The sequence below is a fragment of the Microcebus murinus genome, chromosome 2 (assembly GCF_040939455.1).
Source record: "Microcebus murinus isolate Inina chromosome 2, M.murinus_Inina_mat1.0, whole genome shotgun sequence".
Classification (NCBI taxonomy): Eukaryota; Metazoa; Chordata; class Mammalia; order Primates; family Cheirogaleidae; genus Microcebus; species Microcebus murinus.
In genome coordinates this window covers 114,044,762-114,059,730 of record NC_134105.1, presented here as the reverse complement: position 1 = coordinate 114,059,730, position 14,969 = coordinate 114,044,762, and the positions used below count along the sequence as shown (strand labels likewise).

General features: G+C 44.5%; 1 protein-coding gene across 2 annotated transcripts in view; it reads left to right on the top strand.

Moving 5' to 3' along the window:
* The first annotated feature begins 382 nt into the window (after positions 1 to 382).
* Positions 383 to 14,969, top strand: part of ILDR2 (immunoglobulin like domain containing receptor 2) — a 61,874-nt gene continuing 47,287 nt past the window's right edge. For both annotated transcript variants that reach the window (XM_076000355.1, XM_012745308.2), the window contains exon 1: positions 383 to 517. In XM_076000355.1, the coding sequence (XP_075856470.1) occupies positions 472 to 517 (46 nt within the window). In that variant the 5' untranslated portion in view covers positions 383 to 471. The remainder of the gene's footprint in view (positions 518 to 14,969) is intronic.

Below are 14,969 nucleotides of genomic sequence, written 5' to 3'. Positions count from 1 at the left end.
TCTCCCCGCGCGCCGCCCCGCAGGCCCTCTCCGCCGGTGTGCTCTGTTGCTCCGCGCTGACCCGGGGTTGCAAGGGGCCGGCACGTGACCGAGAAACTTTGGCAGCCCGGCGGCGGGCGGCGGGCGGCGCGGGGAGGCGGCGCGGGGAGGAGGCCGAGCTCCCCCGCGCGGCGGGCTCTGCGGCGGGGAGGCGCTCGCCCCGCGCCGCGCTGCCTGGGCGTGCGGGTGCGCCGGGGCGGCAGCCAATGCGCCGGGAGCGCCGCGCGGAGCCCGGAGCCCGCGGCAGCGCGCGTTCGGCGGGCGGGCGGCGCGGTCCAGCCCCCGGCCCCGCCTGCGCGGCCGGCCCGGCCGGCGGCACCCCGGGAAGCCCGGCGCTCCGCCGCCGCCTGCCGCCGCGGGCTGCTGCCCGTCCTCCCCTGGCAGCCGCTTCCCGCTTTCCCCGCTCCCGGGCTGGATGGGAAGTTGGGGAAAATGGACAGGGTCGTGGTGAGGTGGATTGCTCTCTTCTGGCTAACAGGTAAGAGTCATTTTCTGCAGGGACGAATAACTTTATATATATTCATGGAGTGGTACTGCTCTCAGCACCCCCCCCCCCCATATTTTCTTCCTTATTGACTGTGTTTAAAGCTGCTTAGCGGGCTGGTGGTAAGTGGGGGATGGGGGTAGAGTGTGTGTGTGTGTGTGTGTGTGTGTGTGTTAAAATGATGGGGGAGGCGGGGGAGAAGCCCTGTTACAAGTGAGACGGATCTTGATGCAGGTGTTTGACTCATTGGCGCTGTGAGGTTGTTCTTTCCAATGTGCATTTCCCCCTGCATACAGCGGTTCTTCTCGGTCTTATCCTGAGTTTGTAATCCCGTGAGTCCTGGGAAAAGCCTGGCTGGAAAAAAGGAAGCTGGGAGGAAGCAGATTAATTAAGTGAACTGGTTTTCTGGATGTGGGGGATGGACTGTCTCCATAATTCCTCCCCTAGAGAAGGAGGGAGACCCAGGGGCTTCTCTCCGTGGTTCCCTGGGAAGGGGAGGGGGTTGGGAAGGTGATGGGGATGGAGGCTTGATTGGTCGTGGAGTTTAGTGTCTGGCTGGCTGTCACTTGTTACCATTTGAGGAGTGGTCCCAAATGATACTAGAAAGGAAAAGAGCCTTTCTAATTGGTGCCCCCCCCCCAATACACACACACACACACACACAAAGATAATTTGCAGAGAGATTTAGAGGCGTTGGGCTTTTCCCTAGCACCAGAGTCACTGGTTTAGCTGTGTCCTGTGTTGTCCTCCCTTCCCTTTTTGTGAACTTTCTCCCCATTCTCCCGGGGCCAGGAAATGCTCTTGTTTCTGACATGTTTGCCCACATGGTGATTCTGCTTGGTTAAGGGACAAGTGGCCCTTGGTGGGATGGCCAGCCCTGAGAGATTCTTAAAGCAGCCCTGCTGGGGGTGGGGGGGTGGGATGGGGGTGAGGACCGTTTTGATAGCTTGAACTGGGTCAGAGGCAACCATTCAAAGCAAGGTGGAGACAGAGTGATGGAAGAAACAGAACATGGGGTCAGAAAGGTGAGGACAGGATGGGGTAAAAGGCAGGAGAGAAAAGGAAAATAGCACCACAAAGGAAGAAGTTTTGTTCCCTCTGGGGCACCAACCTGAAGATCTGGGGGAAAAATCAAGTCACTAGCAAAAGGGGAACAAGCTTAAAATATCCAAGGCAAGGCATTCAAAGAGGGTAAAATACATTAAAGAAGGAAGAAAAGCAAATCCCCATTTCCCTTAGCTTCAGAATAAGATTATTGATTGCCTAAAATTTTTTCCTATTCTTTTCCTATAAAAGGTCCCTAACATTGCTCTTGCCTCCCTGCTGGGTTTTTTTAGGAGGGGCACCCTCAACGGAGTTAGCCTCTTCTTTTGGCTGCTTTGAGTTCATCCCTCCTACATTATTCAAATATGAATCATCTCTAATTTCAGGGTTTGGCTGATCCATGCCTCCCTCCTCCCCTGGCCTCCCAGTGTCTTCCACTTCCACTCTCACTGATTCTTAACCTCCTTAATTTTCCTCTACTTCTTTGTTATCATACTCAAGGGGGAAAGTTAGGCCTTGAACCTGTGTCACCTCCTCCTCAAAGTCAGCCATCTGGGGAGGTGTCCCTCAGTCAGAGGTGCTCTTCCAGGTACCCCAAGGTCTGCCCAAGAGACTCTGGGGATTTGCAGGGAGTGGGTGAAGAAGGGGAACATATAGTCCTGTCTAGATGGCTAACAGCTTTTATGAAATGGAATCATATCACTGGAGGGGGGTGGGGGGCAAAGGCAATCTAGTTGAGCACTCTCAGTTTATAGAAAGGGAGGCCCAGGGAGCAGTATGCACACAGCACATTCCTGATAAAAAGGGACTGGGTCCTAGTTCTCTCAAACCCTGGGCCAATCCTATTTGCACTCTCTTAGACTGCCTCTCTGGGTTTTTTGTTGGAGAGCTTTTTGCCTTATTTTTGTATTGAGGGAGGCGATGTTCCTGCCATCTGCACCTGGAGAGGCCACTTCTCCCTGGAAGCAGGCAACAGGTTAGTTATCAGGGCCATCTCAGCTGTCAGATGGCTGGAGCTTCTTTGCTGCACAAGTGAGGCTGACTGCTGAGATCCCACTGTCCACCCACTGGCATCCTGGCCCCCCAGCTCCCGCTTCACACACACCCCCTCCTCCCCTCCCCCCACATCCCATCACTGCTGTCAAAGGTGCAGAGGGACAAGCTGCCTCTCAGCCTCAGCAAAGTAGAGGAGCTAACAATGGCGGCAGGGAGGGGAGGGAGGAGACAGGAGCAGCCAAGGGGGATATGGATTCAGACTCGTTCTTCACCGAGAAACCACGTGAGAAAAGGTGAGAAATTTTAGTCCAGCCCAATCAATGAATTCTCCCTTGAGGGGGTGGTAGAAAGGGAGGGAGACAGGAAAGGACAGATTAAAAATGGGAGGAGAGCCAGGAAAAAAAAACAACATTCATTCTCTCTCTCCCTCCCTTTTTCTCTCCCTCCTCAGCTCTCTCTCTTTCTCTCCTCCCCTCCCCCCCCCTTGTTTCTCTTTTTTAATGCAGGCTGAGCAATTTCTAATCAACACTTCAGTTTTTTTCCCCCCTCAGGCTCTAGCAGCTCCTTCCTTGTCTTTCATTGCTAAAATTCTGTATTCCTTTTTGCTGTGATTTCTTATTGTCATTGTGATGCTGCTTCCTGTAATATATTGGTTTTGTTGTTGTTGTTGTTTTGAACAAAACAAAATGCTTACCAGCTGCTATTTTAGCAACAGGTGCCATCTAGCAGTAAGACTTGAAGGAGGGCTCACTCTGTCTTTGTTCCTGAATATAGATGGCGTTTTATCCTTTCCTGGCAGCCAGCAGAGGCTGTGAGAAACGCTGGAGCTGTGTCTACACTCTGGGAACACACTCCTGGAGCAAGCAGCGTGTTTTCCTGCAGACTCCTTTGGGCATCTCTGTGATGAAGATTGCTTGCTTTGTTATTTTGGTACCCTTTTGGTCTCATCCGTTTATTTATTTTGGGGTACTTTGAGGAGGCTCCTAACCTAGCCTGCAGTGGGAAGGGAGGTAGCAGGGAATGGCTGTTCCCTGGTCCGGTTTGTGTTCAGGAAGACTCCATGTAGTGAGTGTGTGAGGATAGGCTTGGGTGTGGAGAGTTAAAGTGTTATCAGGCCTGGAAAAGGAAGAGTCACTTTGAGAGACTGCTGACACCTCAACTCCTGTTATCTCCTTTCCTGTCCTGTATACCTTCCAATGTCTCTCCCTTCTCTGTTCTACTTTCCTCCATGGAAATGACCTTGTTCATACCAGGGCACCTTCTTTCAAACCTTTGTCACAGCCCTCCCCACTCTGCGCCTTCCCCCAGCCCCAGTGCTTCTCTCTAGACTAGGAAAGGGAGGTTGTTTCAGGATGCTCATGACTCTTTACATTTTAGACATATGAATTTGGTGAGTGGCTAGTTTATATAGACTTGAGTATTAGTACTAGTAGGCTTAGTGCAAACACTTATCTAGTACTAGCTAGTTATCTTGTGCAAGTAGTATTAGTACCGGGACACAGTTAGTGGAAAGAATCCTGACGTGGGAGTTGAGGGTTGAGTTCTAGTCTGAGCTGCTTCATTAATAACTGTATAGGCATGGGCAGGGTTGGATCTTGGTCTTACAATCTGTTGAACCAGGTGATTTCTTTTCTTTTTTTTTTTTTTTTGAGACAGAGTCTCACTTTGTTGCCCAGGCTAGAGTGAGTGCCATGGCGTCAGCCTAGCTCACAGCAACCTCAAACTCCTGGGTTCAAGCAATCCTCCTGCCTCAGGCTCCCGAGTAGCTGGGACTATAGGCATTCGCCACCATGCCCAGCTAATTTTTTCTATACATATTAGTTGGCCAATTAATTTCTTTCTATTTATAGTAGAGACAGGATCTCGCTCTTGCTCAGGCTGGTTTCAAACTCCTGACCTCGAGCAATCCTCCCACCTCGGCCTCCCAGAGTGTTAGGATTACAGGCGTGAGCCAACGTGCCCAGCCGAACCAGGTGATTTCTAAGGTTACTTTCAGCTCTAAGATCGTAGGATTCTGAACCTTTCTCCATTTAATTTTGATGAGTTGGAAATCAAAGCTAAAGAATGACAGGTCCATTCTTCCTTTTATAGTTCACCCAGGAAGAGCCATCCGAGAGACCCAGGTTTTTTTTTTTGTTTTCTTTTTCAGCCTTTCACAGGCTATTAATAATTGGAACGAAAAACACCAGCTGGAAATGAAGAGTTCTTGTTAGAATTTTCAGAAGAGCAAATGGAGTGGCATTCAGTGCTTGGTGGACAGGATAGGGTCCCCTCTGAAGAATTACATATGGTTAAATGTGGTCATATTGAGGACTGGTAAAGTGAGGCAAGTACTTTGGATCAGATAGGATGAATCCTATTTCAGCCAACATAGACCTAGAATGTCCCTTCCAGTCTCAAATTTTTGTTCCAAGACTCACCTCTTCACCCCTTCCAACTGTTTTATCTCATGCCTCCTTTTTCCTAATCAGGAGTATGATGTGGTGATTGCTGTTGTTGTGGCTTATTTACATGCTATAATGCTTTTCTGTGTGTTAAATGACTTTCATGTACATTATTCCATTTGATCCTTCTAAGTAAGTAAGGCTGGAATTACCCATCTAGACTTAACAGGACCAAGGCTCAGAGGAGGTAAGTGACTTGTCCAAGTTCATGATATCTTACTAATTGAAAGAATAAGAAATAGAGTTACTGCCTTAATATCACTTGGTTATTTTAAGCTCTTGAATCCAGGGGAAACCTTCTTTTTTGGTAAGATGGGTCAAACTAGAGCTGATTTACGTGAACAAACATGGTGTCTGTTACGAGACCTTGGATATTGAGGCTCAGAGTTCATAGAACTCAGGGAAATATTGCACGAAAAGTGAGAAAGAATGGCAGTTAGGTTTTCCTATTGAAATCCCAAGATATATGGGAAAGGAGTGAATGAGAAGTACTCCAGCAAGGCACATGAGGGCAGAGGATGTGTCCCAGTGACAAGAGCAGTTACACTGGCACACCAGAGCCCATCTGGGACTGGGGTAAGGGCTGTGCTCCCAGGAGCCACACAGGATGTAGCTGTGGCATATGCATGTTTCAGGCCTTGGTGTTCAACATGGTTTTGGGCTCTCTGAAAATGAAAGAAGGCATTTTAGATGACTAGAGTTTTTTATGGGCCAAGTAACAAGGGAGAACTCAGAAGAAACTGCTGCTTCCTCTGTTCTCCCTTTGCATCTGGAACCCTATAGGAAGTGGTGCTCTGAATTAGGAGTAGGACCCGCACATTCAGCTGAGATCCTGTGTTATCACTGCCCATGCCATTAGCTCATCAGGAGGCAGGTTCAGAGGCAGTGGAGCGAGGGATGGTTAGGCTCAAACTGACGCGGACTTGAGTGCTAGCTTAATCTTTTACCTTATTTTCTTTGGCTTTAAAATAGAAAGCTAACCTATCTTGTAGGGTTGTTGTGATAATTCAAATAAAATTATGTAAAACTCCTAGTACAATGTTTAGCACATGGTAGGTACTTGATATTATTATGAACCCAAATTAGGTGTATTAGTCAGCATTTTGATTCAACAACAAGCAACCCCAAAATCTCAATGGCTTGCAAAAACATGTATTTAATTCTTGCCCTTCTGTTGTATGCGAGCTGCAGCCAGTTGCAGGTAGCTGTAGATTGGCTAGGCTTGGTGGATTTGGCTCAGTTCCAGTTATCTTCTCACTCCGAGACCCAGAATGAAGGAGTAGCCACTATCTGGACATGCTGTTCTCACCATGGAGGGCAAATACTCAAAGGAGGAGGGTGCAGAGCCAAACCATACAACTACCTTTAAAGCTTCTGCTTGGGCATGGCTTATGGCACATCTGCTCACATTCCATTGACCAAAGCAAGTCATGTGGCCAAGCCTATAGTCTGTGTGGTGGTAAGTATATATATTGCTGCCTACAGGAACCAATGCAAGGGTGGGAGAGGAAACAAATAATTAGGAATAAACAATGCAATCTATCAACTGGGTTAAATTATTCAACAAATGTATCCAGTACCTACTATGTAGCAGAGTCCTTAGAAGCCTGCAGAAGAGAGCTCGTTATTAATGGAAGAGACATGACTAAGTAGGAAATTCTCAGGCACTGTGATGCGATTCTCTCTGGTACAGTGACTGCAGTAAGAGGAGGAAGAAGCTTCCAGAGGCAGTAATAGCTGAGCAAGTCCTGAAAGATGAGTAGGAGTTGGTAGGAGAAAAGTGGGATGAAGGAAGAGAAATTTGCAGAGGGAACAGCATGTGCACAGGCCAAGAATCAAAGGAGGATATGATGTTTTCTGAAAACTACGAATACTTTAGTATGGTAGGAGCATTTCATCCTGTAGGAGGAATGGAAGGAAATAGCCTCATCTGAAAGGAGACTTTGTGCTTCTGAAGACTAGAGGCAGTCTTTTAAGAGTCAGAGCAAGGGAATCAGATGTACATTTTAGAAATATCATTTGGGCCTTAGTGTGGAGAGTGGCTTAGACATGGGCAAGACTTGCAGCAGAAATCAACTAGGAGACACTTGCAGAAAGTGAGGCAAGACACGCTGAGATCTTGAACTCACATGGTGCAGAGGGTATGAGAGAAGTGGACAGAGTGACCAGAGATGGAAGAGGTAGGACTGGTTTGGTTGGATGTGAAGGTTGAATGAGAAGGAATGTTAGAGTGCTTCCAGGTTTCAGGCTTGGGATTGCTGGGGATGCCATTGATGTGCGTGAACTAGTATGAGAGGAGAAACAGGTTAAGGGAGGGAGATGAAGCTGGCTCCCTCCCTCTCTCTCTTCCTTCCTTCCATTATATTAAAGTATAGTGTAAGCTGCTATAACTAAGAGACCCTAAAATATTGTGACACACAGAATAGTTTATTTCTCTCTCCCTTAATAGTCCAGATTACAGACTATAGTCCAGATCACAGTCTTCTGTGGGGTTGAGTCTGCCATTTCTAACACATGGCTCCCAAGACTACTCTAGTCGTAGCCATTTCTCAGCCAGCAGTAGCAAGGAAAGCAGAGTTCCAGGGCAAGCAGCTTTGCTCTAAGGGGTGACTCGGAAGATGCACACATCACTTCTCCTCACTTACCTTTGTCCTGAACCTCGTCACATGGCCAGTGTGACTTAGATGCAAGAGAGGCTAGGACATGTAGTACTTGGCTGACTTAGCTGCCAAATTCAAACCTGGGAACTTCTGTTACTAAAAGGAGGAAGGAGATGGTGAGAATCTCCATCTACAGAGGGAAGAGTTTGAGGTGCTTGCATAACATCCAGATGAAGACTGAAGTTGTATTTTTGAGTCTGGAGCTTAGGAAAGAGATCTAGAAAATACAGATAAGAAGTTGGTAAAGATTGATAAGAGCTTTCTTAGAGAAGTTTTTTTCTGTCCAAAATGGTTGATCCATCCCAGAAATCTGACCCACCTGAATGAACCAAGACAGTTTCCAAAGTACCTCTACATTGCAGAGTAAAGACTGACCTCTTTTAGCACTACTTTGATCCCTCTGGAGCAGCTGGACATTACCCATGAACTCATTTCAGATCTGTGGAAGATGAGGCAAATCAGACAGAAAGAAGATATGCTTCTGACTTTTATCTACACAGTGGTGGCAGAGAATAGGAAAGCATGGCAAAGCAGGCACATAGAAAATATACTTAATGAATGGCAAGCTTTGTGTGCACAAGCACCAGAGTTGTCAGCAGCAAATAATAACTAGGCCATGGGGAAAGCCCACCTGGGTAGGGGCAGCACTGGCATTGACTATAACCCTATGGGAAAGGGGAACATATTGCTGCCCTTTGGGACTCTTGGGGGGAAACATGCAAAAATGCTGTCATGTTTTTTAAAAATTTCAAAATGGTACATCTGGTCACGCTAACCCTAAAGTGGACCAAACAATCAGGCACCGTGGTAGCAAACAAGAGAAACTAATTCTGGCTAATTTAAGCAAGAAAGGGATTTATTGGAAAGAAGTTGATTAACTCACAGAATCAATAGGAAAGCTGGAGACTAAGTCTCAGAAAATAGGCAGATACCAAGGCAATGTTTTCTATTCTTGGGAAAGCCCTTTTATTTTATTTTTTAACTGAAGCTTATCAAGAAGATGAATGGTTCTTATTTCTGGAAGGAAAAAAAAAAAAGAATCAATATGCAGTTTCTTTGTCTGTAAACTTTTAACTTGTAGGTCAACATTTCCCAAAAGGTTTTGCTCCCACCCTGACAATGTTATTAATGCACAAGCTTTCTTTTCTTGTCTGAGCTATAGACCAAACCTAGAGGAGATGTTTAGACACACCTCTAATCATCACTTACCCTTAGAAAACCTGCCTATTAGTTTTCCTAAAAAATGTCTTAGGAAATTGGAACAACATGTTAAAAAATTTTAAAACATAAGGTGAATTTCTTAAAGAAGACCTAACTTGAAGGCAGACAAAGGAAGATTTGTACAGGTTGAGTATCCCTATTCTGCAAATTCAAAATCCCAAAATGCTCCAAAATCCAAAACTTTTTGTGTGTTGACATGACACCACAAGTGGAAAATTCCACGCCTGACACCTTAGCCTTCTGATGGTTTACCGTATACAGACTTTGTTTCGTGCACAAAATTATTAAAAATAGTGTATAAAATTACTCAGGCTATGTATATAAAGTGTATATGAAACATAAATGAATTTTGTGTTTAGACTTGGGTCCTGTCCCCAAGGTATCTCATTATGTATATGCAGATATTCCAAAATATGAAAAAATCTGAGATCCAAAACACTTCTGGTCCCAAGCATTTCAGATCAGGGATACTCAACCTGTATTGTTAACACTGAATGCAGAAAAACCTTAGGAGTCTGAATGTCAAGGTATACTGGGGCATGGGCAATTCTGAGGTCACATCTTGCTTTGAAGACTTAAAGAGATAAGGGATGGGTGAGCTTTATACAAAATTTCTACAGATGCCTATCTCTAATGATGATAATTTTCCATGACCTTTTGCGGCAATCTTTGTTTCTCTAAAGTGGGGCTGTGCTTATAGATCTACTTCTCAAAGATGCTGGCAGGAATAGCTTACAACTAGTGGGGAAAAGGAAGTTGCTTTGAAAAAAATGAAAGTGCTATAAATAAGAACATCATTGCCTTAGAGTCTGCTTTTGTTATTGCAAGAACACAGTTTGTCATATATAGACTCCTTTTCTTTACATGAGAATTGGGGCAGGACTTTATTTTGCCACACATAGGGAAGCATTGTCTATACTTGGAGCTGATCTTCCCTAGCCTGGTGACTAGGTACCTACTCCTGGTGAGGTGAGGGCTGCTGCTCAGAGCTGTCCCTCATCATTCCACTTTTAGGCAGCTTTCCTAGTTATTGGCCAGAATCCATCCTCTACGCTGGAGACCACCTGCTAAGAAAAGACTCCTCAGACCCACAGGTTCATTTATTCATTCATTCATTGATTCATTCCCTGTCTTTTACGCATTGACTGTATTCTATGGCTTTGCTGTGTACTGGGGATACAAAGTCAACCAAATCCTGGCCCCTGCTGCCCTCAGGGACCTTATAGTTAGAAACCAAGTTTATATTCAATTTCTCAAGATCAGGGACTGGTCTTTTAAATCTTTCTTACCAGACTCTAGCACAGTGTTTTAAAATGTTTTTGATTGAATTAAAATTAGTGAAGGGCGATTTTCCCGGGGGGGTGGTGGTGGGGGCACCAGATATATTCAAAGAATAGTCTGGTGGTCTAGGAATGACGACTCTGTCCTCTGCAAATGTGGAAAAGCACTTATTGTTACCAGTTCTGGCATTCCCATTGTGCCATCACGTGCTTGTTCATGTGTATGCAAGACCCACTCTCCACACTTCTCTTTGTCTGACTCCCAGAAACTCCTTCAGTTACATGCCCTAATATTTCCTCAGGTGAAGGGAATAGTATACTTATAGTCAAAGGATGAAAAATATTGCATTATGGCTGGAACGTGCGTAGGGCCAAGTCACGGATGAGACCTTATATGCTATGTCAAGGCATGGAAGGAATGGAGAATCAACGGAGGCCTTAAAGCAGGATCCGACATCATTGGATATGAGTTTTACAAAGAATACTCTAGAAGAAGTGTGGAGAGTGGATGGGACTAGAAGTAGAGAGACCAGTTAGGAGGCTATTCTCAAACCCAGGAAGTGATGAGGACCTGTGCAAAGTGATGGATAAGAGCTTTTTAGCCAGTTAGCCTGGGTTCAAATGTGACTGTCACCTGCTAAGCCTGAGACGTTAGGCTGGGTACATACGTTCTCCAAGCATCAGTTTCTTCATCTATAAAACAGGTATAATAATAATGCCTACTTTACAGGATTTTTGAGAGAATTCATTAAAATACTATATAAATTAAGCATTTTATAACTATTATCTATTAGAGGAATAGAAACCTGATTTAAGAGAGTGACAGTGGAAATAAAGAAGGATCAAATTTGAGAGATATTTAGACTTACTGACCAAAGGAATATGGTCAGGGACAAAGGAATTTATTAAAGCAAAGATTTCTGTCTGGGGCAATAGGATGGGTAGATAGTGAGAAGATCTAGGGATATAGGAAGGATGAGTTTATAAGCAAGAGTTGGGGTGGGAAGTGAGAGGAGATGATGAATGAGATTTAGACATGTTTAATTTGAAATATTTGTTAAACATGAATGAAGCTTAAGGAAGTTGGAGTTCTGAGACTTAACTGGTAGTTGGAACCATGGAAGTGAATAAGGTTTCTCAGATCAAATGCACAGCTTAATACTACAAAGAAGTTGGAAGATGTTAATTTATCTATCTGGCTTCAAAATTTATAGTTATATATTCTTATTACCATGTATAGACTCCATAATAAGAAGTACTCAGCTTTTGGCATCTGTCAAGTGGTGAATTAGAAAAATGAAAAACAAAACAAAACACCCTAAGAAGCAGGATCTCAGCTCAGGACATTAAATTAGCCCCAGGATCAGGACAGATCTCTTGGTAATGGGAGCCAGAGAGAGGGTGTCTCCAAGTCAAACCTCAGTGTCCATAGGGTGTGGCAATCCTGATCCCCATCCTAATTAGCTACTATCTCTAAGGGGCCTGATCTGTGGGTAGCACTGGGGTCCCTTGAGAGATATTTTTGGAAGTTGGGTGAATAGCAGCATCACAGTTTCAGAATTTGATCAGCTATGCATGAGGGGTATAGGAAGCAAAACCCAACCCTCAGGAGAAGGGGCTGGTATCAGTTCCCAGGCAAGCAAGCTAGTGTTCAGGGCAAAGCTTCAGTCCCAGTTGTACAACTAGATTGCAAGTCAGGACATTAAGGTGGAAACAGTCACCGTATAAGGTAAACACAGGTTGAGAGAAAGATGCTACTCAATGGGTATAGGAAACCCAAGCTGTCTTCCAGGATCCAGGGTTAGGGCCAGAAGAGCAGTTCTAGATCCCACCCTCCAGTGGGAATGGGGTTCCTGCTAAGTTTGGTCAGGGCAGGCATTCATCTTATGGTTTGGAACCTATAGAGCTGAAGCAAAGATTGGCATTTTTACCTTTATCTCTAACTCTTTACTCTTGTGATCCCCAGAGATCCAATAAACTGACATTTACGTGGAATTCCTAGTTCTGTTGTCTCCAGCTATCCATATCTGTCCTTAGCTTAGAGTCTCGGGGTTCTCATGGTACCTGCACATGTATACATGTCTGTGCATGTCTACACACACACACACACACACACACACACACACACAAGGCTGCTCTCCACTTCTGACTTCTGGGGGGGCATGAGTAATGGGCAGTGATGAGCACCCCCAGGCACTGTTACTGTTGAACTCCAACTGGCATATTCGAGCATTCTTGTGCAGTTTCTGCCATATGCACTTAGCATCTCACACTTTGATATCCATGCTTGCATAGCTCTAGGTTCATAGCTTCACTGAAGTCAGCAGACTGTTCTTGACAACTGTATCAACAACAGCAACAACTGCATTTATTGAATGCTTACTGTATACCAGGTATTATCCTAAGTACTCAGGATAAAATCTCACTTAACCCTCAAACAACTCCATAAGGTAGTTACTATTATTCTGATTTTACTGATGAGGAAACAGAAATTGGTAAGAGCGGAGTAGTTTGTCTGAGGTCATGTGAGGTAGTAAACCATGGACTCTAATTTAGGACTGACTCCAAAATCCATGCCCTTAGCTCCCATGCTGATATCTCTGAGGACGCATTCCTTACTTTTTGGAACATGACTTTATGTGTATGGTCATGGAAGAAGCTGAGAATTGACTAACCTCTATTAATAATTAAGAGAGTCCAGTGGCTTGCTCAAGTGTCTATTCTCAATAACAGAGAACAGAGCTGGAAAGGAGGTTATTCTTAGTAATCATTTAATGACTAAAACCCCAAACTTAACTCTCTAAATAAATAAATAAACAAATAAGCAATCCTTGCAACAATACTTTTGTGTAGCATGTGCCTCCTTTGCTGATTTTGTTTATCCTAGAAAGGCTAAGAAATGTGATTTCCCAAGTAGAGCCTGAATAGGTAGCAGAGCAGAAAGGTGGTGTGGTCAAGCACACAACAGCGTACAATGCCTGTGGTTGGTTATCCAACCTTAAGTGCTGCTAACTGAAGTCATTTCGCCTCTCTATCCCATTTTGTTACCTCAAAAATTGGCATGTGAATAAGGTTTAAAGAATTACAGAGTTAAAAAAAAAATTAACCCAATAGAATTTAAGAAGAAACTGTAAAGAAATTTATTTTCCTCATCCAGCTGTGTGAGTCAGGAAGAATGGAATTTGTCACATCAACATTTAGGGGTGGTGAAGGGAAGCTTGGGAACTGGGGTTCTTCAGTGGAAGCTTCCAGATGGAAATTTTTGCCCTGTGATGGGGCTGACCTACAAAATCTGGATATAATCAAACCTGATGGTGGTGAATGGTCATTAAGGTTCAGAATGGGAGGTGAGGGGAGAGGCTGGAAAGGTGAGGGAGGATGAGTATCTGAGATCTACTGTTTACCTCTCGTGGGGCTCTTCCATTGTGTGTACTCTCTGAAGGTGAGGAAATGTTTGTTAACTACCCTGGGAGTAAGCATTATGAGGCTCATTCTATAAGCGAGGAAAATGAGTCTCAGGTTGCTTAAGAAACTCCATTAAGGCCTCACCACTAGCATATGGCCAGGTGAGATTCAAAGCCCTGCCTATTGGATGCCAACACTATTTTACTGCAGCAGGCTATCTATGACATTGAACTAGTTTCCTCTGCAAAGTCCTAGAAATTCCCATGTCAATAGTAATTCATTTGCTCATCCATTTCTTTATTCCTTATGTAGTTATTAAGCACATGGTAGGTCCAGATTTGATGAATCTCAAATACTCTGCTGCATTCACTTCCGAATTCCACAGAATACGGAAACCTTTTTCTCCTAAAAGGAATTAAGACCTGGTTTTTCATTGTGTCTTTCATTGAAGAGAGGCACTGGTCTGGATATCAGAAGATGTGAGCACAAACATGGTATCTCGCCCTTGTCAAGGATGCTTCAGTAAAGAAGCATATTCATAAATAAGTGTATGGTTGGACTGTTGAAAGTGAGATTGCTTTGTAGGATGTCATAGTGAACATTGGCACTAATAAAGGACAGGACCCCATGGAAAGTAGTCCTTTCTTGCATGCCTCAAGTCCGTGCTGTGGTTCTAGGTGAAACAGTTTTCCTCAAGCTGCCTGGATTCAGTTCAGAAACTCTTCATCATATCTTCGTATTGCCTTTTTTCTGCCTCCCATTATAATTCTATTTCTGCTTCTAACCTCCGATCAAGCTAGTAACTCTTGACTCTCTTGTTCAACTGAGGAAGTTACGTTCTCTTTGCTTGGAATTTGTAGATCTTACCGTTGAGTTCATATAAATCCTTTGCCTCTCAAACACTCCACCGGTCTCTCATTCACTGAAATTTCTCTCTGTTTCTTGGCCACCAAGCCTCAGGTTGGATCTTTTTACCACCTATACTTCTCATCTGCTTTTCTTCTTTTGATTACCCTTCAAAGCTTTTGAACTTAGTCTACTGCTTCTGATCTGCAATCCTCCATTTCTCTCAAAGACTTCTTTTCCCCTTCATCTCTGTCCCTTTTGCTGGGTCACCAGCTGGAAGGGAAGTCACTTCCTCCTGAAGTCACACTTTCTGGTTTCATTGTCATTATTTATCAACTATTTGTTAAGTACCTGTGGGCTCCACAGTGCAGGGCAGCAAGAATAGGATACATTCCTTACCTGGCAAATCTGACAGGGGTGACAGGCATGAAAACAAATACTTTCGAAACTGTTACAGGACATGTCTAGAAGAGAACGCTGGGTTTATTGATGGTGCAGAGGAGGGTATGACAAACTTATTCATTGGTCAGAGAAGGCTTTAGCCCTTGAA